Source organism: Pavona decussata, unplaced genomic scaffold (genome assembly GCF_977016875.1).
Source record: "Pavona decussata unplaced genomic scaffold, jaPavDecu1.1 SCAFFOLD_158, whole genome shotgun sequence".
Classification (NCBI taxonomy): Eukaryota; Metazoa; Cnidaria; class Anthozoa; order Scleractinia; family Agariciidae; genus Pavona; species Pavona decussata.
In genome coordinates this window covers 114,703-141,933 of record NW_028145570.1, presented here as the reverse complement: position 1 = coordinate 141,933, position 27,231 = coordinate 114,703, and the positions used below count along the sequence as shown (strand labels likewise).

Here is a 27,231-nt window from a genome sequence, read left to right as displayed (position 1 = left end):
TGATCTTGCTGATTTCCCTCTTACAAAATTCACAGGAAGACAACTTCGGTAATGGGAGCTATTTTCGGGCATTGTATCATTGTTGACATCGTATGGCCGTTCTGAGTCAATCAAATCTTTGGAACAGGCCATTCCGAGTTGCTTTGTACCTCATTATGAAAGCGAGGCTAAGTGCAAAGATTTTGATGTGAGAATTAGTTTTCATTCATATGCAAACAAAACTAATTTTCATATAAAAAGCTTTGCACTTAGCTTCACTTTCATAATGAGGTTTAAAGAAACCCGGAATTGGCCTATTGTATTGTCCAATGACCCAGTTTTTAATAATTCGAGTTATACACTTGCAGAACATATAAACAACCGATAAAAAGACAAAACACAAGAACAGGCGGTTATAGTGGGCTTCCTGTAAAGTAGCTTTAAGCTAAGTGGAGTTTCACTTTAAGTAAAATTACTTACTTACTTATTTACCTACCTCCTTATCGTTCTACTGAAAATCTCAAGGCAATATCACGAATAGAGCGGTTTCCAGTTGAGTGTCGTCAAACCAAAACCAAAGTTATTACTCTGGCCAATCGCAACAGATGTAAACAACACAGCGAGCCAATCAGAATTCGAAGCAAATACAGGTTACTGGGACCAAGTGCGGGAAAACGCATGCGGCCAAAACACGATTGGTTTGGGTTTGGATTCCCATTGGTTGAGAAAGTGGCGCGAGTTTTGTTAACCAATCACAGAGCGTAGTAATGCAAAACCAAAGCAAACGCGAAATTACTTTCGACACTCAATTGAAAACCGCTCTATATAAAAATATGCATAAATATCTTCTTTGTGACATTAAGTAAATAATATTATCCATTGACATGTATAGTACAAAGTTTTGATGTGTTAGCAACCGTACTGAACCCATAAGTAACAACGGAAGGAGTGCAAAATTAAAGTTACTTAAAACCCTTTTTAACGTAACTGTTAAGTATTAAGTCTCACACCTGTTTGTTTGGGTATCAGTAAGTGTCAGTATGTTTTGCAATTAACTGTGTTCTTTGAGAATTTTCAATAAGAAAATTAAAAGGTCTACATTTTGATCATGGAACTTAGACGTGAATTAGTAAATCTGGGGCCCGTTGCCGGACCCAGTACGTATTTTTGACAATACGGTTTCTTTTCTTTTACTTTTCCTTATCAATTAGTGCCAATTATTAGTACAAAGTCGCCAAAAAGTGTAACATAACATGTTAAAGGCCAAGTAATACGGGCAGCATTTTCTTATACCTTTGTAGAACAACAAACGTTGCGTTGCAAGTTGCGATTGTTTGTCGCTCGTATAACCAGCTCCGCGAGCAACAAATTTCATGTTGCAAAGAGTAAAGCGGCTACTTTCTGCAACATGAAAAATTTGTTGCGCACGGAGGTGGTAATAAGGGCAACAAACATTGCAAATTGCAATGCAACATTTGTTGCGCGACTAGTTGATTTTGCCAAAATCAATCCGTCCTGACAAAAATCGCGCACATAACATAAAATGATAACCGGGCTCGTGACCTTGAAAATGGACTCCTGCAGAACAGTGTTGAATACCGTACTAGCTTGATAAAGGTGAGAGGCACCGCGATTCAGAGTTGTCGAAACACCAGATATCTTCTTTTTGGCACTTTAAAGTAATTTATTTATGTCAATAACATGGGGAGTGCTTTCCCAATCACCCGAGCCAGAGGCCCATGATAGAGTGCTTGACAATAATCCAGATCGAATTGGAATTTGGAAATGTCGGTGTTTGAGGAGAGGGGAAAACCGGAGTACACGGAGAAAAACCTCTCGGAGCAACGACAAGAACCAACAACTAACTCAACCCACATATGACGCCGAGTCCGGGACTTCATTGGTGGGAGACTAGTGCTCTCACCACTGCGCCATCACTGCTCCCCCACACTCAACCCCCACACAGTCAACGTCAGAGACACTGCCCCCTCCCCACCACTTCCCCTGTCTACAGCTCGCACTGCACTCGTACACATCAACTGTAAGTTTAAGTTGCCTGGCTGAGTCATAACCAAGCTGAGCTACTGTTGCAGTCATGCCTAGAAGGCATAGTTGACAAATTGAATTCTTGACCTTGCCAATTTTCCTTACTTGAGTCTGTTCCTCTAAGGAGAACCAGTCGAACTATAAAGTAAGCCTCGCCAGGCAACTACTGTTACTGACTACAAACTACCAAAAAGCTTCATGACACGATTCGCCTAAATTCACTCTGTGTTGTAAACGTGTTTGCGATTCAACGTCAGATGAGTATTAGATGGTCTTTTGAAAGATGAGTGATAGGACAAGCCAAAACACACTAATAGGCCAACTGGTAACGAAAATCGATAAGAAACAACCAGTCAGGTTAATAAGTTGTTTTCAAACCTACAAGGAGGTCTTAGCAAACCTATCTACAAGCACAGCCTTCCATTTCTTTGGGTAACAGGACAACGCCTAAAATAAGCTAGTACTAAACTTCGTTCACAAAAGCACTTTTACCTGTATTAATGCAAACAAAGTAACAGATAAAACTTTAGATTCTACGGTTAGGTTTATAATTCACATGATGCAAGGATGGTTCGTTTTTATGCAATTTTCGGTCTTATCTTCATTTCAGCACGTTTCATGGAATAATACTGTCCCCTGAAGGAGGACCAGTTGACCCCATCAGCATATGAGTCATGCTGTCCGCCATGGTACTGTCCGTTAAGATTGGACCCATGGCATGCGTTGTACCACCAAGCGCCTTTGTACTGCACAGCACATGACGAAACGTAATTATCGTTATCTTGATCTTTGGTAGAAAACTGCATACCGCTAAAAAGAGAAGAGAAATAAACATAGAAATTTTCGAAAAAGTAGAACTATCGAAGTTGCGATAGTCCCGTTTCAGTCCTTACATAAGACGACACGAAACCAATTTGTTGTTACATAGACAAAAACTTCGAAGGTTTACTGAATTTACGGTACACCTCATAAATAACGGTGTCATAACGAAAAGTGGTTCAATTTCATCAAATTAATTTAAAAATCTTAGAGTTATAGTAATGTTGTGATTAAGATGCCAAAGGTATTGAACCAATTACTTTAATTGCAAAAGAAACGCAGTATAGAGCGGTTTTCAATTGAATGTCGTAAAACTAAAACCGAAGTAAGTACTCTGGCCAATCGCAACAGATGAAAACAACACAACGAGTCAATCAGAATTCGAAGCAAATACATGTAACCGGCGTCAAGCGCGGGAAAACGCGTGCGGCCAAAACACGATTTTGGTTTTGGTTTGGATTGCCATTGGTTGAGAAAGTGGCGCGATTTTTCTTAACAATCATAGAGCGTGGTAATGCAAAACCAAAATGCGAACTTACTTTCGACACTCAATTGAAAACCGCTCTAACTGAAATGACCAGAATGATATAGTCACCTTTGAACATAATAATTAATATATTAGCTACTTTCCGACTTCGCTATCTTCCCGGTTATGACTTAACTTACCAGCTAGCCGTGTCGTTGTATCCATCAATCAAAAGCCTGTTATTTAATTTTTTAGCACTTTTTCTTCCATTCCATTATATTTCTTCAAATTTTCGACAAGTTAAAATTCTATACTTTGTTCAGTCAATTTAGTACATTAGAAATCTTCGTATCAACAGAAATTCACCTCAAAATTTCGAAACAAACACGATGCTCTCCAGATTGTTCTAGCTAGATCACATGATCAATTTTTTCCCACCACATAATAAATCTGTAATTATGGGCATAATTAATTTCACAGAAGGTGGTCCTCCCACCTTAAAATTCCTGTGATCGGCCAGTATCAAGCGCATTTCCATAAAATACTTAAGGTAAAGTTTATTCTGAAATGATTTGATATTTTACGATGGCAAATTTAAAACTTCTCCAATTATTTAACATTCAATATCAACTTAACTGGATTGTTTGTCTTACTTGTGCCATTTCAGTGAATCACCAGCCGTGCCACTGTATCCTCCAATCAAAAGCTGGTATTTGTCACCCTCGTCTGCTACCTTGAAAGTTGTGTATTCGGCGTACGTGATGTTCCCATCAAAGTCTTCAAGATCAACTCTCAGTGTCATGTTATCACCGGCTGTCAAACGATGGAGCTTGTCGTTTCCAAGCCAGAACTCGCCGCCCAGATTTCCAAACCCATTTTTGTAGGACGCCCAACCGCGGAAAAAATCAAGAGAGCCGTTCAAACGTCTCTGAAAAACGGTCCAACCGCCACCGGCCGTGGTCATATCACACCGCACTTGGATCGGTTTGCCGCCATCTGAATGATGGTGTACACGCCACTGGAATTAATTCCAGTTTGGAGAAGCTGGGAGCAGCTTTTAATTGGCTCTGGAACATGAAATTGGAATTTAGGGATTGTTGCATTGTCGATGTCCACCAAACTTGTGACTTTGTCTGAAATGTATCTGTGTATATTTTTGTATCAGTTTTTCACAAAAATTGGTGTTGTCATGGCAAACATATTTTAACAGGTCGACTTTATGGAGTTTTGCTTCGTTCTGAAAAATTTTCATGCCATTGTGGTAAGAGTTTTAGATAAGTTCAGTATCTTTCTTCTCGGTCAATTTTTGTAGTTTTGTGAATCTGTTTAAAATTCAAACATATTTAATGACGGATTGTCAAGGTTTGGAAATCATGACACAATTTGCACGCCATCTGATGGCATCGACTGATATTGTGGACCTCAGGGGAAACCTTTTTGAGCGTAACGTATGCACTTAAAGTTTCACTTCCATGACTTACCGCATGGTATCCCTGTATAACCGGCGTCGCATTTGCAGTGAAATCTGTCTTCATTATATTTAGGGATGCAGATTCCTTTGTCACCACAAGGCGTGCTGTCAGACTCACAGATGCTCTGGTTTCATATTAAAAAATAGCCTCAACTGAGCCTCAATAAATATAGACAAGAGGTTAGTCCCTAAAGAAGCTGTGGTGTTGCGTTTGTTGGGAAGTGGAAACGAACAGTTTTGTTATATTAACAGAGTTGATAAGGTAATTTGACCACTGTAAACAGATTTGAATGCTGACGTTATGAGCACACGAATGTCTTTACGTTGGCCAAATAAACCTACTGATCAACTCAATTTCTAAAACCAAGCATTCGTGTGCCTAAGGGCGCGTTCTTTTGGGACTATTCCGGAATACGAATACTCGGAATAGACGGTATTTGTGTTCTTTTTGGAGCTATTCCGTTTTCGGAATGAACGGAATATCATTCTGTTCATTCTGCTCGCGATAGCAGAATGAACAGAATGAAAGGAATACGGTTTACTCAGAATACACAGAATACGCGTTCTTTTGGGAAATTTTTAGCGGGAAATCCTACGCGGCCGCTCGCGCGGAGACAAAGTAGTCTCAGGTCACCTCCGCCGTGGGTATTCCGTTTCCAGATTTTAGGAGCGTTCTTTTCGAAATTGAAAATCCGAGTATTCTGTTATTCCTAAACTGGAATAAGAACAGCAAGAAGAGTGCACCCTGAATAACTTGTTTGAAAACTTACAGGTGGTACAGCAGGTGTTCGTATCAGCAAGGACCGTGGGGTGGCTATTAAAATTTTCGTCCACATAAATTGTTGCCATCTCCTCTCACATTTCTTTGTAGTAAATTTCTTTATTAGAGTAGAATTCAAGGATTTACCTATAGGCCATTTTTAATTCGTTTGGGTAACCGGGATGGGATGTTGAGATGTGAACTTATCAAACCTTTTACAAAGGAAATATTGCTGAAGCAAGATCTCGGAAACCGGATCTGAACGTTTGATCGGGCCTATATTTTAGCAGTGGGAACAAAAATGAAACCAGAGTTTAAAAAACTAAAGACGGTTCTCCTGTGATTGTTAATCTAAAGAGATAAAATCCCAAGAATAAGCGCACTTCGAATTAAATAAATTGACGGTAATTGTTTTCAAAACATTGGCTTTAAATTACATAAGGTTGTTTTCTAGGAGAGTTTCTGCGTCTCAGTTAGACATAGTTACCTAAAGTTCCGTAAAAATTCCTTTCTCTGATGAGGAGGGACAGGTTTGAAAGAATGAACAGTTGCCCATTTGAGGCTTAGCATATTTCAACTTATGAGTAGAAATTAGATGTTAGTCGTAGTTCCAGTTAGTTCTCGCTATCAGAAGTCATTTTTCAACATTTGGCTATATGTTTTTCCTCCAGAATGACTTTCAAATTATAAGCATAGTATTTTTTGAGAAGATCAAGAATTCTACACTCGCGAAATTAATTCATTTGCAAATTTGAAAAAATAGAAGAAAGTGCTTTAAAATTTTGAAACGATGCATGAAACACATCTTTAACTTATGTTTGACAGAAAACCTCAGGTTTAGTGTCTGCCCACGCCTTTAGGAAAAGCTTAGTACATTTAATATATTATTCTCGAGTTTTCAAAGAAAATTTACCTCTATCCCCCTGTACAGCATTTTATCACCTTCTGTAAAGTTCTCATGACTTGTAAATCGATCAGAGTCACTCAACTGGCAGGTGAAGCTGTCTCCTTCGTTCATCGAACCAAAGTTGTAAGACAAACAACGGGTGTCTTTGACACACGCAAATTGGCAAGAGACTTCAGAATCCACTGATATCTCTTGGAATGCACTCCCATTGAGCTTTTTTCCGCGTAAAGCTTTGGCAAAGTTGATTGCTTCCAAGTCTGGATCTGCAATGCGACAGATGGCGTGAACAGCCGTACCATAGAACAGTAACCAGTAGGGGTACATCTTTGCTGTTTGCTGTTAACAGAGGAAGAAAACTAATTAACCGTTTTGCAAAGATTCGTCATATGAAGTATTGCAGAGTTTTCAACTTTTAAATTATTAACGAGAAACAAAGGAAGACCCAGTAACCTTAAAAATAAACGCAAGACTCTCACGTTTCACGCGTTTGGGCGTTTAAATTTACAATTTATTATTTAGCACAGCCACATAATTTGGGTCATAATATCAATATCCACTTTTTCTTCTTTGCCTTCCTATACGAGTGGTGTTCGCTACTTTTATCCACATCGCTTTAAGCCCTAAATGATTTATTATTCATTTCCTATTTTAGCACGTTATTTAGTCATTATCGCGATAAATTAATGAATTGTTTTGCTGTGGCAGTGACAATAACCTCAAGACAAACTCATACCCTTTGTGTTTGATTAACTGTCCTTTACTGAGATACACACTCACACTCCATGAAATAATTTATCTCGGGAAGGTCTCTAGGAAAGTTCGAAAATCGCAAATTTTTCCGCCTTCATGCGGGATATGTATTTGTGCAATATGATATAGCATGACATATGATATTTTTTAATTAAAAATTTCATGCCATCTATTATACCTTATAACACAGCAAATATCTTTTGTTGGTCAATTTGCGTCACCTGATGCAACTGCCCTAAAATTAAAACTGGTAAGGACTTAAACCAGATTAATGAAAGAGTTCCTGACGGGGATGAAAGTTTTGCCGCTGAAAAACACGAAAATATAAATGTATCGGGAAGGTCTCTAGGGAAGTTCGAAAATTGCAAATTTTTCCACCTTCATGCCGGATATGTACTTGTGCAATATGATATAGAATGACATATGATAATTTCTTTATTAAAAATGTCATGCCACCTATTATACTTTATAACACCGCCAAGATCTTTTGTTGGTCAAGTTGCTTCAGCTGGTGCAACTGCCCTAATTAAAACTGGTAAATATCTGATGATATCGTCTTGATGAAACTAAGCACTTTGACCAGATTAATGAAAGAGTTCCTAACGGGGATGAAAGTTTTGCCGCTGAAAAACACGAAAATATAAATGTACTTGTCGAAGTCGATGCTGGAACTCACTTAAAGTCAACATCCGAAAATATCCGAAAAAAAGCCAATTGACAAATCATTGATTTTAAAAATTATGCAGGTGAACGGGTATTTTTCAAGTTGGCTATGTTTCGTTCCTCGCAGCTCCCATTTCTAAGATGGGAGAGCTGAAGAGGCGAACACCTCTTATTACGGGACAACAACACTAACGAAGGACAATGTATAAGATATAATATTAATGCTCGAATTTTAAAATTGGCTCGAATACAAGCACAGAAATTTTCCTTGCTGATAGTGTTCTGTCGTGAATTGTAATACCGTCGTGAATTGTAATACCTGTCGTGAATTGTAATAACACTTGTCGTGAATTGTAATCACCCTGTCGTGAATTGTAATAACAGTCGTCGTGAATTGTAATAACGTACCTATCGTGAATTGTAATAACCTGTTGTCGTAATTTGTAATAATCCGAGCTGTCGTGAATTGTAATACCACCTTGTCGTGATTTGTAATAAGTCCTAAGAACAAACAATTATACAATGATGGTAAAATGACAGGCCAAACACGGCTCCTATTGGTCGAGATAGGAAGAATATGACCTTCAAAGCTAATTTGCTCTTACGAATACGCCGTCTTTCAAAGATCTCCCTTTTTTGTACGAAAGTAGGAAGGGTCTTTGTAGATCTCTCTTAGCAGAGGCTGATTTTCTATCAAGTGCCATTTACTCATCTGAATGGTTTTTAGGTAAAGCACAGAAGGGCGCCGATATTCTGCAACAAACGGCAAAATGTTTTTGCGCGTTTTTTGTTTGTTTTGTAGGGCCGACATTCTTTCGCTGATATTGACCGTCGTCCGAGAGAATTTTATCTTTAAGGTTATCGGGGTAACCTCTGTAGCGTAATCTCTGTTTGAATAGAGTAACGTTTTCTTCAAATGTTGTTTTTGAAGATTTTGTTCTGAGAAGTCTTCAAGGAACTGTTATTTACAACCGAGTGTCAAGTATGTACGTGACTCTCATACGTTGAGACAAGTTGAACACGCTTGCAGAGCATTTAAAAAAAGAATGAGACTTCCTTGTCCAAATGTATTCATTCACCACTCATATTTTTAAAATACTTTGTTATGAAAAAGCGTTCTTTTGTCGTATTTTAGAAAAGTCACGCAGCTGAAATACGGTCAGAGGAATAATTTTGCCCAACCAAGGGTGCCTGACAAATTATACTGTTCGGGTCAGTTAAAACGTTGTCTTGCTTCAATTTCAAAGCGTAAACAAATGTTACGAACGTAAGCTGGATTTTGTGTTTCAAATTTTGAAAAATACACTTGGATCAAAATAAAGGTTGTTTTTCTTGCGTCATTTTTTATATTTTCTTTTGTAATTGTTTGTTCTTAAGACTTATTACAAATCATGACAACGTGGTATTACAATTCACGACAGCTCGGATTATAACAAATTACGACAGCAGGTTATTACAATTCACGATAGGTACGTTATTACAATTCACGACAACTGTTATTACAATTCACGACAGGTATTACAATTCACGACAAGTGTTATTACAATTTACGACAGGTATTACAATTCACGACGGTATTACAATTCACGACAGAACACATAGGCTGTTCCTCAAACTTTAAAAGTTTAGCGCTCAGAAAACTGTTCGTTTCTCGGAACAGAAAATGTCTGCGGACAAATAAATGTATGGAGGTATAAATGTAAAGAGATGCGAGTGCTGACGTTTCGATCGTTAGACAATTTAGTACAATTTATGACGTTAACGGGCTCGCGCGAGCAGATCCCTGAAACGTCTCTACCTCATCCTTGTTTGACTCAGTTAGTGGATTTAAAATTTGTTCTTAATTCTTTCTTAGACGTATCCTTAGTACGGTATTATATGTTTCCGCTTAACACCTATAAAGTATTAGCTGTGCTCACTGTCTGTCGTCCCCCTTTCACTTTGGATCAAAAATTGCCATAAAGTGCGTAAACGCTTCCCGATTTATCAGTTTTTGACTCAACAACTACAAAATAAAAAGTTAGGGTCCCCTCTCGATTATAGTGTATTCGCACTGACCATACTCTGATTTCACGTACCGCCATCTTGGATTGTGCGCCGCACCCAAACGAGGCTGGACGGGCATAAAGTTATGGGGAGAGGATTGCGTTGAAGTGTACTGAGTGGAGATACACACATATCATGGCCCACGATCATTGCTGTATAAATTACTGTAAAAACGACAAGCGAAACAATAGTGGTAAGAATTTGTCGTTTTTCAACTTTCCCTTAAATCCTTCACAGAGATCGTAGTGGATTGCCGCAATAAAGCGATACGGAAGGCCGCTTTGTGAGGTGAGTGTGTCGATCCGTGACCAGCCAGCTGTCAGACGCACTTGTTACTTGTGGTCGACTTTTTCTTTCGATTTAAGACTCAGCTAGGACACGCTTTATTCAAGAAATATTTACTCAATCTATATCCAGAGCAACAACAGTCAATTATTCGAATCTACCAGTCTTCTTACATTAGATTTTTTGTTCCTTTTCGCCCAAGCTGTCAAATGCACATGGCACTGGCTTGTTTGTTTTCATTGCCTCTGATTTGCATATTTGGCTATCTGTATTCATGAGATTCTCTCTTGTGATCAGCGTTTTAATTTGTTGTTTTAAATTCGTTGCCAAGATCAAGAAAGAGCTCTACTTTTGTGTGTTCTGCTCACTTCAAGCCAAGCGATGTGTATCAAACAATAACCGGAAATACACGTCTGAAAGCAGGAGTTTTGCCATCACTTTTAGCATGGACCAAGGACAGTAAAGAGTACCCACAAAATCAACTACAAGAGTTAAGAAATATCGCAGAACAGCAAGCAAAGGAGGAGCGACGACAATCTCTTTTCGATTCAGTCCTGCAGGATGTCGAGATGGAAGAAGAGGTGACTGAATCTGCAGGGCAGGTTACTGCTGAAACAATGCAAGAAATGGCTACGAACGAACGAGAGAACGAAAACATTCAGCCTGCCGAACTGAGCCCAGAGAGGACAAATTGGAATACTTAATCAAAGATCTAGAGCAACAAGTGAATGATCTCAAAGAGTCCAAGTTTGGAGCGGAAAATATTTCCAAGGATCCTAAATTGCTGACATTTTATACAGGCTTTGTATCAAAAGAACGATTTGATAGCTTTTATAACTGGGTTGAGCCGTATGCTAAAACCATGATAAAATGGTCCCAGATTCAGGGTGGCAGAGGCAAAGAAAACTGTAAGCGAAGGCGTAGCAGTGGTAAATGTGCTTTGTCAGTCTATGACCAATTGGTGTTATTTATGATCATATTAAGATTAGGTTTGCTGGAGACAGACTTGGGGTGAGATTCAATATTAGCAAAAGTACTGTCAGCAGAATTATTTTAACTTGGGCGAATTTTCTGTATACAATACTTGGCCAAGTGCCGATTTCGCCCACAACTGCTCGAATTAAAAGGAGTATGTCTCAGTGCTTCAAAACCACATACGCTTAAACGAGGGTTATCCTAGACTGCACTGAGGTCAAAGTCCAAAGGGCAAGCTCCAAGGTTTTCAACTCAGAATTCTACTCTGCATACAAGTCGCATACCACCTTGAAATGTTTAGTTGGTATAGCTCCTCAAGGCACGGTAACATTTGTAAGTTCCCTATATCAGGGAACTATCGGACAATGAAATAACAAGGCGCAGCGGGATTCTGTCACTTATCGAAGAAGGAGACGAGGTAATGGCAGACAAGGGTTTCCTAATTCAGGATATATTACAAACCAAAAATACTCTATTGACAATCCCTCCATTCTTGTCAAAAGAAATCTCTTTGCAGTTCACCTTCAAAGAAGTAACAGAGACACAGCAGATTGCCCGCCTCCATATCAATGTTGAGCGGGCAATCAGGCGAATCAAAGAATTTGACAAAATTTTGGCACTTTCGTTGGCTGGTTCAGTAAACCAATTTTGGACCATATGCTGCCTTCTGAAAAATTTTAGAGGGCCACTTTATTAAAACTTTAATTGCTTATAAGTATTGTTCAGCAAATCTTGGTTCAGTAATGACAATAATTGTCATTACTCTTTTGAGGTATCACAATTATTGTGATACCTCAAAAGAGTTAAACAGGTACTTAGCAAGATGTGCTAAATAAACCAAAACATTGGATTTGATTTCATTAACAACATCTGTCCCATGATCTGGTAGTAATAGCTGCGTGTTTTGTTAAGTTTATAAAGCCCATTGACACATTTGAACGGCAGCTCAGAGATCGAATCCATTTAGAGGGCACTTGATTTCCAGCAGCCCCCAGGGATTGTTTTCTGAGGGATCATAGACCCTTCGATCTGGAGAGGCAGCCAGGTGTGAGCAGGATGGGTTGATAACAATCCCAGCAGGGAAAACATTGCAATCCCCACTGTTAGCATATACAGACGCTGCCTCTTCTTCTGTATTGATACCATGCCTCATGGCTGCAGTTTGCACAGTCTTCTTCAAGTGGATCGCACTCCATCTACCCTGCGTGCTTTCTTTTTATCCTTGGCATCTTTGCTTGGGGGTTTCACCTGCTGCACCAGCACTTCTTGTACCTCCCGGGGATTGATTCCTGCTGTCCTTTGTGGAACATGCAATGTCTGTGTGAGACTTCTCAAACCTGCAATAGTCTTCTATAGTGCTCAAGGAGGTATAGGATCAGTGTACCTTTATGGCCAGATAGAATTTCGTACTTAGCTTTTCGCTTTCAATCATTCAAGTTTCGGATTTAGCTTTCGGTATTTCGGATTTAGCTTTCGACAATTAGATTTCTGTATTTCGGATTTAGCTGTCGGTATTTCGGATTTAGCTTTCGACAATTGGATTTCTGTATTTCGGATTTAGCTTTCGGCATTTCGCTTTCGGTATTTCGGATTTAGCTTTTGGCATTTCGGATTTAGGTTTCAACATTTGGCTTCCGGCTTTCGGTGTTCAGATTTCAGCATTTAGCTTTTGGCCGTTAGTCAGGTTAGTATTTAGATTTCTAGACTGTTTACAGTCCTCTATTTTTCCATGTGATCGTCGAGATCGAGCGCGTCTTACCGTTAATGGCGGCCATCTTGACTTTCAGTCGTACCGAGTCTAACCTGGGGAAGAGTATCAAGTCTACTTAGGAGGCGGGGGACGGTTTGGGAGGAGGCGAGAAAAATAGTTTTTCTCGCCCCCCACCCCCTAGAGCTATAATCCCCGACGCCCGCCCCCTCGGTACATCTAAAATTCAAGATGGCGGCCATTAACGGTAAGACGCGCTCGATCTCGACGATCTCAGCATTTCGGATTTAGATTTCGGCTTTCAGTGATGGACTATGTTGATGTAATGCATTGGTCACTCTCAAGCTTCTAGGTTATGGCTTTGAGAGCTGTCAGCGTTTTTAACGTTTATTAGGTTTTCAGTACAAGTTTCACGACCATTAAATGTTTGAAGTATACTGAGTCAGCTGAAATAGGAATGGACGGATGAGACGGTGACAAGAACATCAATGGCTCCGTGCCGCGTGCGTTTTTCATTTCAGTACATTTCTTTGACGTGCTCTGCCAAACCTTCAACAACGTAAAATGAGCGTTTCTTGGTATTTTGTGGAGAACGTGGGCATACCATAGTTAATTTTAGTAAATTTTCTTTTCGCTGTGTGAACTTGAACGTCTAACAGTCCAGTGGATATAGTTCGGCCACACCGGACATATTAAACTAGACGAGATAATTGCAGTCGTTGGTTAAAATTTCGAGAGTTGTTCTTTATAAGGGCCTTTTCGTTAGTTTTGTCTTCGTATTAGCGTAAGGTCTCTTTTTAGTGAACTTACAGCTAGTTGACTTGTTCGGCATTGTAGGGTAATCCCCCCACCCTTACAAAAAAGAAAGAAAGACGGACACGAAGAGGCCTAAGGAGGTTGGGGGGGGGGGGGGGGAAGGGGGATGGTAGTTTCTCACGATTTAATGTTAATCTGACAAACGTAACATCATTGTTGTCTCACAAAGCGATCTCGATTTTTTGTTTTATGTCAATAACGTCAGCAGATGCATGAAGTGTTCTTCTAATTCTCTAGGAATCTGGTCAGATACATCGTTAAATCAATCAGAAAGCGAAGTGCATGTTAAAACAGCTCTGTGTCCCCGTGCACTATGCCAGAAAACATTATTGATCCTGTCGGCTGATTTGCGCAAAACAACTTCTCTCGTGACTCTACTAGATCTGGCCGTAATGCTAGAGGGTCGATTCCAAAATGTGCATCGTGGGTGAAGCTACCACCTTTCCGCTCATACATTCTTACAACCTCTTCAGTGTAGGGTACCGGCTCCTCAGGTAGTTTGACCGGCAGGTTGGACTGTAGCATGTTCTCCAGTGGGACACACCCATTATGCCTAGGAATTCGATGAAAATTCCAAGAGTCAACAAGTCGCTGTAAAGGGTCATGACAGGTGTACATAGTCCTCAGAAACGCAGAACTTCGTAACAGCATCATCAAAGTCGAATGTCTCTCACGCGTGAAGAACAACGAGGACACGATTTATGGGATAGTTTATTCTTTGGTTTATTTCTGGCCATATGCGTTCTGCTAAATAATTCTGTGTAGACTGTGTCTGACGCCATGGCATTCTCCTTTTATCAAATCTGTATTCTTTAAGAAGTTCCAGAACAAACAAACACAAGCAAAATTCTTGTCCGTGATCCATTCTGATCTGATCGAATAATCTATATCAGAGCAATATTGGTCTGAATAAATGATGGTAAATAAGGATGGGGTTCTTTACGGGCAGGATTATTGCTCCACATATAAATCTAGAGCAACCGTCGACAAACATCACGTGTGTACACCCAAAGGTTTTTGCAATTTTTTCATTCTGATAAAAATGGCTTTTGTATCCAAAATAAGGAGAAAAATACGGCACAGGGTTTGTTCGAATCAGAGTGTCCCTTGTTCTTGCATTAAGTGCATCTGGTACCACTCGCCTACAAGCCGCTGAAATCCTCCTCTGGCTAGTGGCTCTTGAAGTAACTCCTAGCATGGCGCAAACACTACCTTGCATCATTCGACGCTCATAGCTATTGCCGTAGCACATTATATGATCACTGACAATTTCGTCAAGATCTTCATCAGAAAGGCGCCTCAAATTACGTTCCATACAGCATCTTCTAACGTTGCGACGTCCTAGTCCTCTTAACTCTGCAAAGCGCTGTTGATAAAGGCATCTAATCTCCTCATGAGTATATCCTCGCCAAATCAAACGTCTCACAAGAGTCTCATCAGCAATCTCTGAAAAAAGCGCCATGTTTTAAAAGGAAAAAAAATATTTGGAACATCGAAACAAGAAGATTCTTCGTATGCTTTCGGAGGAATAAAATTAAACACACTTTTTTTATTCTTGTGAGAAAATCTGCTTAGCATCGCACGTGCCTAGAAGAGCGACGTGACGGCTATTATGAGATGGTGGACGTAAAAATATCAGATACCCCTGTTTACATTTCACGTTCATTTTTTTCTTATACATATAAGTAGTTACTTGTTGATAACAAGTACCCAATATTTTTTCCGGGAATTGAGGGCAATTAAGTTTCATGATTAAAACTCCTTCATAACGCACTCCTTACAGGCCGCACTTTTCTTCATGAACTCACCACAGCAAAACAGCTTCATCGAAACTCGCAAAATTCCAGCTAAAGACAAAAGGTTCACGCTATTTTAGGTGAAACGGCAAGATAACGTTTGCCCTTTCGCGTAAACGCGATGCTAAATCTCTTTAATAGGGGATAACGACGCAGGCGATTCTACCCCCAAAAGATTATTGCTAAGAGATAGTGGACGTACAGAGATCATGCGTAAAGCAATCTCATATCATCTCCAATCCACAAACTACAGGCCACATTAAACCATGCCAAATGACAATAAATGGCCCATGCAAGCCTACGAAGGTTGCTGATCATGTTGACGCAAAGGCAAAAGCAAGCTACGATGGAAATAAAGGGAAGGCACATGAGTTCAACTTTTCCCCAATCGACACTCCACAGCAAAACAGAATGAGAGGGCGCGGGAGAAAAAAGTATCGCTAGAAAAATGAGAGAAAACTTGGTGACTTATCGTCTTTTATCTCCCGGTGGTGGGTGGGTAGGGGGAGATAAGCGGGAGGGTGGTAGAGCCAAAAAAAAAAAATAGTGCAAGGAAATTGCATTCCCCGGAATGGTTTTTTGAGAAAATTGCACAACCCTCTGCAATAATAATTTAACTATGCATCCCCCACCCACCCCAGTTTTGTAGGGCCTCTGTTAGCGTTTTGTCACATGTTTAATAACTTATCGACCTAATTACATGGAAGAGAAAAGGCTTCAGCGTCGATTTACAGTTCCAACTACTCAAAAATACAAGAAAATTAGGCTGAGCTGAAGAAATGCTCTCTGCTTTATCTGTCCACTGTCCTCAATTTGTAGTCCAGCACAGAATCCTAATTTTACCAAGCGTCAGGTTTTAACGTTGGAGAACCAGAGCGCTGTGAGCCAAATTCTGATCAAATTTGTGTTGAAGTCCAAATAAAAAGGAAAAAGTTCTTCGCTGAGCGAAGGAAAAGCTTTAAGTTAAGTTACATGGAAATGCTGGGGGTCTGAAAATCAAAGACTGATATCTGAAACCAACAACCCTTTGCATTCCAAAATGTCTGACTGCTTAAACTGTTAAAGCCGAAAGATTAAAAATCATATTATTAGCTGTCAACCATGGGCCGAGAATTGATTGAAAGGTGAAAATCGAAAAACGAAATTTGCAATTTACACTCCCCCCCCCCAAAAAATAATCAAGCATAAGAAATTCGCCAAGACGGAAGACTCAATTTAGTTTGCAAAAAGGAAAATTGAAAAGCCAACTCAATGCGCTGAAAGAATGAAGCGTGAAAGCCACGATCGAAAAGCTGAATGTACAGTTTGAAATTCCGAAATGTAAAACATCACGCAGAAATAAGAAATCAAAGACGGAAAACGGGAAATAGAACCAGGGTTATGAAAAAGAAAATCTGAAAGCAAAAAGCGGCTCTTTGAAAAGTAAAAATAAGACATAAAAAAGGAAATAGATACCAAAAATCCATTCGGCCGTAAAAGTGCACTTATTGTAGAGCAGCCCGATTGTATGGTTGCATAGCCCTGTTCCTATCTCACAGTTGCACGACCTGACGTACAAGGTAGATTAGAAAAGGGCTCAATACCTGCTTTGCAGTGTGTATTTTAAGTCAAACACTATTTTTAATCTCTTTGGTCAGCATTTTGATAAAACTGAAGCGAATGAACAAAAACACAAGAAAGCAAACTTGACATATATTTGCTGATTTGTGCATTATTCCTCAAATACAAAAAGGATAAGGATATAGCCATCGCAGAAATTTCTGTAACCGCGAGTCATCACTTTCCTTGGGACTTTCCCGTCCTTCTCAAGCCATTTCTCGATGCACGTTGAGTCAAAATATGGAATAGTGCTGAGACATTTCAACCACGCAGAAGAACACACTCCCTTCGCCATAATGACTAACAAACATGTCGTAAGGCATGCCCGTCCAGCCTCGTTTCGGTGCGGCACTAATCAATCCAAGATGGCGGTGCGTGATAACGGAGTATTACTCTCTAAAGTGGACATATTTTTACCGGTTGGATGGAAAACGAGGGGTGCAGAGTGTGAAAAATGCAGAGTGTGTGAAAATGCATTAACTTGGACAGATTTATTAATTTCAAAGCAAACAAACAAAACAAAACGGAGGTGTAAAACTAAAACGTTTCTAGTCTGGATAGTTTATACGTCCTATTAAGGGTTAAATTTCACTGACGGTTTCTAAACTTTCTTTGTAAATCTCAACTACAACGGCAACGAGACGATAGTAGAGACCTTAAACGACGAGAACGGAGGGAAAAAAGCTAGTTGGACCATGCGGTTGCGTTGCAGCGTGCGCTTGAAAGGAGCAAAGTGTTTGAATTTTGACCAAAAAAAATAATAAAAAAGCAATCAAGCTTATATAATATCTGGCATATAGTTCATTAATCTTTTTATTATAAATCAACCAAGAGTAGTTGTTAAGTAGCTTTAAGCTAAGTAGAGTTTCACTTTAAAAAAAAAAAAAAACTTTCTTACTTACTTACTTACTTACTTACTCACTCACCTACTCACTTACCTAACTACCTACCTACCTACCTACCTACCTACCTACCTACCTACCTACCTACCTACCCACCTACCTACCTACCTACCTACCTACCTACCTACCTACCTACTTACCTACCTACCTACCTACCTACCTACTCACTCACTCACTCACTCACTCACTCACTCACTCACTCACACACTCACCCACTCACTCACTCACTCACCCACCCACCCACTCACTCACTCACTCACTCACTCACTCACTCACTCACTCACTCACTCACTCACTCACTCACTCACTCACTCACTCACTCACTCACTCACTCACTCACTCACTTACTTACTTACTTACTTACTTACTTACTTACTTACTTACCTACTTACTTTTCATTCTACTTTCGCTTGTGTGCACAGGGCACCCAGAAGATTAGGAAGCGTTCTTCCTTCGTCGAACGCAATAATCAGTTTACTGAATAGATTACTCTGATGAAGCATGCTTTTACTAACATAATAGTATCTGCTTGCAGGAAATTTTCCTTTGGAAGGAAACAGATTCTGATTTAAAGCAATGTCAACGAATCCAAGTAAGTGAATGTGGTTAATAACGATAAACATCAAGTTTTTCCTTCTAATATCGATGCTTATTCAACCCCTGAGGTCATGAGAATTGAGGATATGATTACCCAAGGTTAATTTTCTTGATATTTTTAATTAATAACTTCTCCCCAGTACTTTTATAAGAAAAGTATGGGGACAAGGTAGGAGAATTTGTTCTTTTCATTCTGATGTGTTATCGCGACTAGAGTGTCGTAAAACCAAAACCAAAGTAATTACTCTGGCCAATCGCAACAGATAAAAACAACGCAACGAGCCAATCAGAATTCGAAGCAAATACATGTAACTGGTTTTGTTAACCAATCATAGAGTGTAGTAATGCAAAACCAAAGCAAACGCGAAATTACTTTCGACACTCAATTCAAAACCGCTTTCTATAATAATCTACATAAACATCTTCTTTGTAACATAAAGTAAATAATATTATCCATTGACATGTATAGTACAAAGTTTTGATGTGTTAGCAACCGTACTGAACCCATAAGTAACAACGGAAGGAGTGAAAAATTAAAGTTACTTAAAACCTTCTTTAACGTAACTGTTTAGTAAAGTCTCACATGTGTTTGTTTGGGTATCAGTAAGTGTCAGTATGCTTTGTAATTAGATGTGTTCTTTTAGAATTGCTAACAAGAAAATTAAAACTTCTGCATTTGAATCATGGAACTTAGACTTGAATTAGTAAATCTGGGGCCCCTTGCCGGACCCAGTACGAATTTTTGGCAATACGGTGTCTATTTTCTTTTACTTTTCCTTATCAATAATTGCCAATTTTTAGTACAAAGTCGCCAAAAAGTGTAACATAACATGTTAAAGGCCAAGTAATACAAGTTGTCGCGCAAAAAATGTTGCAAGTTGCGATTGTTTGTTGTCCTTATTACCACCTCCGTGCGCAACAAATTTTTCATGTTGCAGAAGGTAGACGCGTTACTCTTTGCAACATGAAATTTGTTGCTCGCGGAGCTGGTTATACGAGCGACAAACAATCGTTACTTGCAACGGGACGTTTGTTGTTCTACAAGGGTGCAAGAAAAGGTTGCCCGTTCGTTTAAAAGTAAACTGTTGACACTTTAAAAATAAACCGCAAAGACTGAATCCCTTCTTACAAAAATAGCGCACATAGTATAAAATGATAACCGGGCTCGGAACCTTGAAAATGGACTCCTGCAGAACAGTGTTGAATACCGTACTAGCTTGATTCCGAATTGTCGAAACACCAAATATCTTCTTTTTGGCATTTTAAAGTAATTTATTTCGTGTCAATAACACGGGGAGTGCTTGCCTAATCACCCGAGCCAGAGGCCCATGATAAAGTGCTTGACAATAATCCAGATCGAATTGGAATTTGAAAATGTTCGTGTTTGAGGAGAGGGGAAAACCGGAGTACACGGAAAAAACACTTCTCGGAGGAAGGATGAGAACCAACAACAAACTCAACCCACATGACACCGAGTCCGGGAATCGAACCCGGGCCACATTGGTGGGAGGCGAGTGCTCTCACCACTGCGCCATCACTGCTTCCCCACACTCCATCCCCACACAGTCAAAGCCAGAGACACAGCCCCCTCCCCACCACTTTCCTTGTCTACAGCTCGCACCGCACTCGCACACATCAACTGTAAGTTAAAGTTGCCTGGCTGAGCCATAACCAAGCTGACCTACTGTTGCAGTCATGCCAAGAAGGCATGGTTGACAAATTAAATTCTCGACCCTGCCACCGTTCCTTACTTGAGTCTGTTCCTCCAAGGAGAACCAGTCGAACTATAAAGTCAGCCTCGCCAGGCAACTACTGTTACTGACTAAAAACTACCAAAAACCTTCATGATACGATTCGCCTAAATTCATGCTGTCTTGTAAACGTCTTTGCGATTCGACGTCAGATGAGTATCAGATGGTTATGAGTGATAGGACAAGCCAAAACACACTAACAGGCCAACTGGTAACGAAAATTGATAACAATCAGCCAATCAGGCTGATTGTTATCGATTGTTTTTCGTTTTTGATCAATTGTTTTTCGTCAGTTCAAACCTTAGCAAACCTATCTACAAGCATAGCCTTCCATTTCTTTGGGTAACAGGACAACGCCTAAAATAAACTAGCACTAAACTTCGTTCACAAAAGCACTTTTATACCTGTATTAATGCAAACTAAACTTTAGATTCTACGGTTAGGTTTATAATTCATATGATGCAAGGTTTCTTTTTTAATTTTTTAGAGAAAACTAGTGAGCAGCATGTCTGCGAACTCTTACAGTTGTAAAACGATTTATTTCCTCCTACGCGTTTCGTGTGACTAACGCACACTTCGTCAGGGAGTTTTACAATACAACATAAGTGACCTGTATGTATACCTACATAAAAGACTAAAATAAATTTTACGTTACGTAAAACCGCACCTACGCTAGCGGGTTACATGTAGGAAACAGGCGAGAAGGTGTGCAAGGTGTGACATATTTTGTGCGTGACACAATTTTGGGGCCCACAGTTTTAGCTGAAAATTTTACAATTCACATGATGCAAGGATGGTTCGTTTTCATGCAATTTTCGATCTTATCTTCATCTCAACACGTTTCAAGGAATAGTAATGTCCTCTGAAGGAGGACCAGTTGACCCCATCAGCATACGAGTCATGCTGTCCGCCATGGTACTGTGCGTTAAGATTGGACCCATGACATGCGTTGTACCACCAAGCGCCTTTGAACCGCACAGCACATGACCAACCGGCCTGATCGTTATCTTGATCTTTGGTAGAAAACTGCATACCGCTAAAAAGAGAAGAGCAATAAACATAGCAACCTTTGAAAAACTAGAATTATCGAAGATGCGATAGTCCCGTTTCAGTCCTTTTATAAGACGACACAAAACTAATTTGTTGTTACACTGAGACAAACAAAAAGTTCGAAGGTTTAATTTACGCTACACCTAATAACGATGTCATGACGAAAAGTGGTTCAATTTTATCAAATTTATTTAAAAACCTTAGAATTATAGTAATGTTGTGATTAAAATGCCAAAGGCATTGAAACAAGTACTTTAATTGCAAAAGAAACGCAGTATAGAGCGGTTTTCAATTGAATATCGTAAAAACAAAACCAAAGTAATAACTCTGGCCAATCGCAACAGATGAAAGCAACACAACGAGCCAAGCAAAATCGAAGCAAATACATGTAACTGGCGCCAAGCGCGGAGAAACGCGTGCGGCCAAAACACGATTGGTTTTGATTTGGATTCCCATTGGTTGAGAAAGTGGCGCGGTTTTTATTAACAATTTCAACCAAAACGCGAAATTACTTTCGACACTTAATTGAAAACTGCTCAAACTGAAACGATGAGAGTGTCATAGTCATCTTTGAACATAATAAGTAATATATTAGCTACTTTCCTACTTTGCTATCTTCCCGGTTATGACTTACTTACCAGCAAGTTGTGTCGTTGTATCCATCAATGAAAAGCCTGTATACAGGCCTGCAAATGATTCCGGCCCGCAAATGATCCCAGGACCGGTAATGATCCACAAATTGAACCGCAAATGATCCCGGACGGGAAATGATCCCCAGATTGGACCGCAAATGATCCTCGATCGCCTCGCCAATATAGAATGGAATGGATTCAAATTTGGACAGTGGATTTTAACTTCATTTTTTTTTATACTCCAGTGTTATATTTAAACTATCTGCATACAAATTTCACAACTTTAAAAATTATAATATAGCAACACAGTACAGCAGAACAATTTACCTATAAACTGTAACATGCATGTATATGATTTACTTATCCATTACAGTGCCTAAAATGTGCAAGAATTGTACGAAACTCTTCCAAATTAAAAATTAAAGAGCAGGTCAGTTAAGACTTTCGCTAGATTTTTTTTGTTTTTCGAAAAAGGAAGGAGAATCGGTCAATTCGCTTCAGATGGCGGTCAAATCTCGCCCACTATCGTCGCCTTTGTTCTTAATCGGATCTTCGTCTTAAGCATAACTTTTTAGCCTCGGTCGTCTAATACGTTATCGTGTAATATGTTGATTTTGTCTTTCGTTTTCGTTTTGCCGCTGATTGGACTGCCAGTCTTTCTTTAATTTTTTTTTACAAAACACACTGTCGTCGGCATAGACTTGCAGAAGACCATTGTCCTCCTCATAGACGCCTTGAGAATAGCTGTCAATTTTTCCCTGCATTTTTAGGCAAATTTGATCTTCAGTAATTCGCCCTTCTCCATACTTCAATTTTAATTCTTCGAGTACATCTGTTATTTTTGCGCCCATTTGCTGAAGGCTATGGAAGGTGCTTTGATGAGCTCCATGGCCCACCAAAGGAATGCTGTCGAAATCAGCTTCTTCTTGTCTATGGTTACTTGGGTAGATTATAGATAAGCCTTCTCCTTAGCTAGACACAGCAGCAACCGGAATATCGAAAATGTTCACCAGACCTGATAAGGCAACATGATCACCTCACTCGCGGGTAATATAATGGACATCCGTCGAAGGTGCGTCTTCTACCCACTATGATTCCGAATTCTCTAAAGTGAATGCGTTCGGGATGGGAATGGCTGGGTTACTTCGGGTAAAGCTTACTCGGCATCAGTGCTTACGAAATTGTGGTACTCTCTGAAGAGACTTTCCCATTCGAGTAAGTTGGCCTGTTCAAGTTAAGTATTTTTGAGTTGCACTGTCAAAATTTGTTTCGTATTGTTCACCCTATTTGAAAACTAATGACGAATTTCGTACAATTCGTGCACATTTCAGGTGAGGCGATCGGGGATCATTTGCAGTTCAATTTGGGGATCATTTCCGGTCCGGGGATCATTTGCGGGCCTGTACAGCCTGTTATTTGATTTCTTAGCATTTTTTCTTCCATTCCATTATATTTCTTCACATTTTCGACAAGTTAAAATTCTATAATTTGTTCAGTCAATTTCATACATTGGAAATTTTCGTATCAACAGAAATTCACCTCAAAATTTTGATGATCTACACTCTGCACACAAATACGATGCTCTTCAGATTGTTTTCGATGGTTCTAGATCACATGATCAATTTTTCCCACCACATAAAAAATCTGAAATTATGCACATAATTAATTTCACACAAGCCTGTCCTCCTATCTTAAAATTCCTATGATCGGCCAGTATCAGTCGCATTGCCATAAAACACTTTAGGTAAAGTTTATTCTGAAATGATTTGATATTTTACGATGGCAAATTAGACTTCTCCAATTATTTAACATTCGATATCAACTTGACTGGGTTGTTTGTCTTACTTGTGCCTTTGCAATGAATCACCAGCCGTACCACTGTATCCTCCAATCAAAAGCTGGTATTTGTCACCCTCGTCTGCCACCTTGAAAGTTGTGTATTCGGCGTAAGTGATATTCCCATCAAAGTCTTCCAGATCAATTCTCAGTGTCATGTTATCACCGGCTGTCAAACGATGGAGTTTGTCGTTTCCAAGCCAGAACTCGCCGCCCAGATTTCCAAACCCATTTTTGTAGGAGGTCCAACCGCGGAAAAAATCAACCGAGCCGTTCAAACGTCTCTGAAAAACGGTCCAAGCACCACCGGCCGTGGTCATATCACACCGCACTCGGATCGGTTTGCCGCCATCTGGAATGATGGTGTACACGCCACTGGAATTAATTCCAGTTTGGAGAAGCTGAGAGCAGCTTTTAATTGGCTCTGGAACTTGAAATTGGAATTTAGGGATTACCCCTGGTGTCCACCAAACTTGTGACTTTGTCTGAAATATATCTGGGTATATTTTTGTGTCAGCTTTTCAAAAAAAAAATGGTGTTGTCATAGCAACACTATTTTGACAGGTTGATTATTTTGAGTTTTGTTTCGTTGTGAATTTTCATTCCACTGTGGTAAGAGTTTTAGATAAGTTCAGTATCTTTCTACTCGGTCAATTTTTGTAGTTTTTGTGAATCTTTTAAAAATTCACACATATTTAATGACGGATTGTCAACGTCTGGAAATTATGAGACAATTCGCACGCCATCTTGATGACATAGACATTTTTTGATAGACCTCTAGGGAAACTTTTTTGAGCGTAATTTTCATGACTTACCGCATGGTAATCCTGTATAACCGGTGTCACATTTGCAGTGAAATCTGTCTTCATTATATTTAGGGATGCAGATTCCTTTGTCACCACAAGGCGTTCTGTCAGACTCACAGATGCTCTGTTGTCATATTAAAAAATAGCCTCAACTGAGCCCCAATAAATATAGACAAGAAGTTAGTCCCTAAAGAAGCTGTGGTGTTGTGTATGTTGGGAAGTGGAAACGCACGGTTTTAACGGAGATGATAAGATAATTTGACCACTGTAAACAGATTTGAATGCTGACGTTTCGAGCACACGAATCTCTTTACGTTGGCCAAATGAACCTACTGATCAACTCAGTTCCCAAAACCTAGCATTCGTGAGCCTAAAGGCGCGTTTGGGGGTATTCCAGAATACGAATACTCGGAATAGACGGTATTTGTGTTCTTTTTGGAGCTATTCCGTTTTTCGGAATGAACGGAATATCATTCTGTTCATTCTGCTCCCGATAGCAGGATGAACAGAATGAAAGGAATACGGTTTACCCAGAGTACACAGAATACGCGTTCTTTTGGAAAATTTTAGCGGGAAATCCTACGCGGCCGCTCGCGCGGAGACAAAGTAGTCAGGTCACCGCCATGGGTATTCCGTTTCCAGATTTTAGGAGCGTTCTTTTCGAAATTGAAAATCCGAGTATTCTGTTATTCCTAAACCGGAATAAGAACAGTTAGAATATCCCTAATAGAGTGCATCCTGAATAACTTGTTTTGAAAACTTGCAGGTGGTACAGCAGGTATTCGTATTAGCGAGGTCCGTGGGGTGGCTATTAAAATTTTCGTCCACATAAATTGTTGCGATCTCGTCTCACATTTCTTGGTGGTAATTTTGTTTATTACAGTAGAATTAAAGGATTTACCTATAGGCCATTCTTAATTCGTTTGAGTATCCGGGTTGGGATGTTCAGATGTGAACACGTCAAAACTTTTACAAAGAAAATATTGCTGAGGCAAGATCTTGGAAACCTGTTCTGAACTGTTGACTGGGCTCATATGGAGAGCTTAATGTTTAATAACTCCGAAGAAGACTTCAAAGATATTTGTTAATGGTAAATGCGCAGTCGTTGCTCGTTGTTCCTGAGAATGTTAGCCATTCTAGATCGATTTCATGAAGATGAGAAGCTGCAACATTTTAGCAGTGGGAGCAAAAATGAAACCAGTGTTTTTTTTTATCATTAATCCCCAAAAAAGTAAATCTAAAAAGATAAAATCTCAAAAATATAATCGAAATAAGCGCATTTTGAATCAAATAAGTTGACGGTAATTATTTTCAAAAAATTGGTTTTAAATTACATCAGGTTGCTTTCTAGGAGAGTTTCTGCGTCTCAGTTAGACATAGCTACTTAAAGTTCCGTTAAAAGTTTCTCCTTTAATGAGAAGGAACAGGCTTCAAAGAATGAACAGTTGCCCTTTTGTGACTTGGCTTATTTTGAGTAGAAGTTTGCTGTAACTGGCAGTTCCAGTTAGTTCTCGCTATCAGGAGTCATTTTTCAACATTTGGATATGTTTTTCCTACAAATGACTGTCAAATCATAAGCATAGTATTCTTTGATAAGATACAAGAATTCCACACTCGCGAAATTAATTCGTTTGCAAATTTGACATTCAGTCTTATCTCGAACTATTTTTTTCCTTCGGATCACTTTACGTGGAATTTTAATTTTAAGGGGTAGTCTTTCATCGTCACAACAAGCTACTAATATCAAAGAATATCCGATAGGCGGAAAATAGGAAAAGGAAAAAAAACGCTTTTTAAGTTTTAAAACGATGAATGAAACACATCTTTAACTTATGTTTGACGGAAAAACTCAGGTTTAGTCTCTGCCCACGCCTTCGGGAAAGGCTTAGTACAGTTAATATTATTCTCGAGTTTTCAAAGAAAATTTACCTCTGTCCCTCTGTACAGCATTTTATAATCTTCTATAAAGTTCTTATGACTTGTAAATCGATCAGAGTCACTCAACTGGCAGGTGAAGTTGTCTCCTTCGTTCATTGAACCAAAGTTGTAAGACAAACAACGGGTGTCTTTGACACACGCAAATTGGCAAGAGACTTCAGAATCCACTGATATCTCTTGGAATACACTCCCATTGAGCTTTTTTCCACGTAAAGCTTTGGCAAAGTTGACTGCTTCGAAGTCTGGATGTGTAATGCGACAGATGGCGTAAACAGCCGTACCATAGAACATTAACCAGTAAAGATACATCTTTGCTGTTTGCTGTTAACAGAGGAACAAAACTAATTAACCGTTTGCAAACATGCGTCATATGAAGTATTACAGGGTTTTCAACCTTTAAATAATTAACGAGAAACAAAGGAAGACCCAATAACCTTGAAAATAAACGCAAGACTCTCACATTTCACGCGTTTGGGCGTTTAAATTTACAATTTATTGTAGCACGTCTACATAATTTGGATCAAAATATCAATATCCATTGGGTTTTTTTTGCCCCTTCCTATACGAGTGGTGTTCACTACTTTTATCTACATCACTTTACAGCCCTAACTGATTTATTATTCATTTCCTATT

General features: G+C 39.4%; 2 protein-coding genes and 2 pseudogenes across 4 annotated transcripts in view; 1 reads left to right on the top strand and 3 right to left on the bottom strand.

Annotated features, from left to right (window-relative positions):
• Positions 1-694: 694 nt before the first annotated feature.
• On the bottom strand, positions 695-7,213 carry LOC146464955 (microfibril-associated glycoprotein 4-like). Its single transcript, XM_085129084.1, has 6 exons — positions 7,164-7,213; positions 6,455-6,784; positions 4,792-4,906; positions 3,964-4,306; positions 1,918-2,835; positions 695-953 (listed from the first exon to the last, which is right to left on the bottom strand). The coding sequence occupies exons 2-5, from the start codon at positions 6,770-6,772 to the stop codon at positions 2,604-2,606; spliced, it is 1,008 nt and encodes a 335-aa protein (XP_084985210.1). The 5' UTR covers positions 6,773-6,784; positions 7,164-7,213; the 3' UTR covers positions 695-953; positions 1,918-2,603.
• A 2,829-nt stretch (positions 7,214-10,042) lies between these two features.
• On the top strand, positions 10,043-11,316 carry LOC146464954 (uncharacterized; annotated as a pseudogene).
• A 2,600-nt stretch (positions 11,317-13,916) lies between these two features.
• On the bottom strand, positions 13,917-15,153 carry LOC146464953 (uncharacterized; annotated as a pseudogene).
• Positions 15,154-20,809: 5,656 nt separating this feature from the next.
• Positions 20,810-27,231, bottom strand: part of LOC146464951 (microfibril-associated glycoprotein 4-like) — a 22,419-nt gene continuing 15,997 nt past the window's right edge. The window contains exons 2-5 of one of the 3 annotated variants that reach the window (XM_085129093.1): positions 26,590-26,907; positions 24,670-24,784; positions 23,864-24,284; positions 20,810-21,372 (exon numbers count right to left, since the gene is read on the bottom strand). In XM_085129093.1, coding sequence (XP_084985219.1) covers positions 21,141-21,372; positions 23,864-24,284; positions 24,670-24,784; positions 26,590-26,907 — 1,086 coding nt within the window. In that variant the 3' untranslated portion in view covers positions 20,810-21,140. Of the gene's footprint in view, positions 21,373-23,863; positions 24,285-24,669; positions 24,785-26,589; positions 26,973-27,231 lie in introns of those variants that run through there. The other 2 variants (XM_085129092.1, XM_085129094.1) reach the window with 2 other exon arrangements.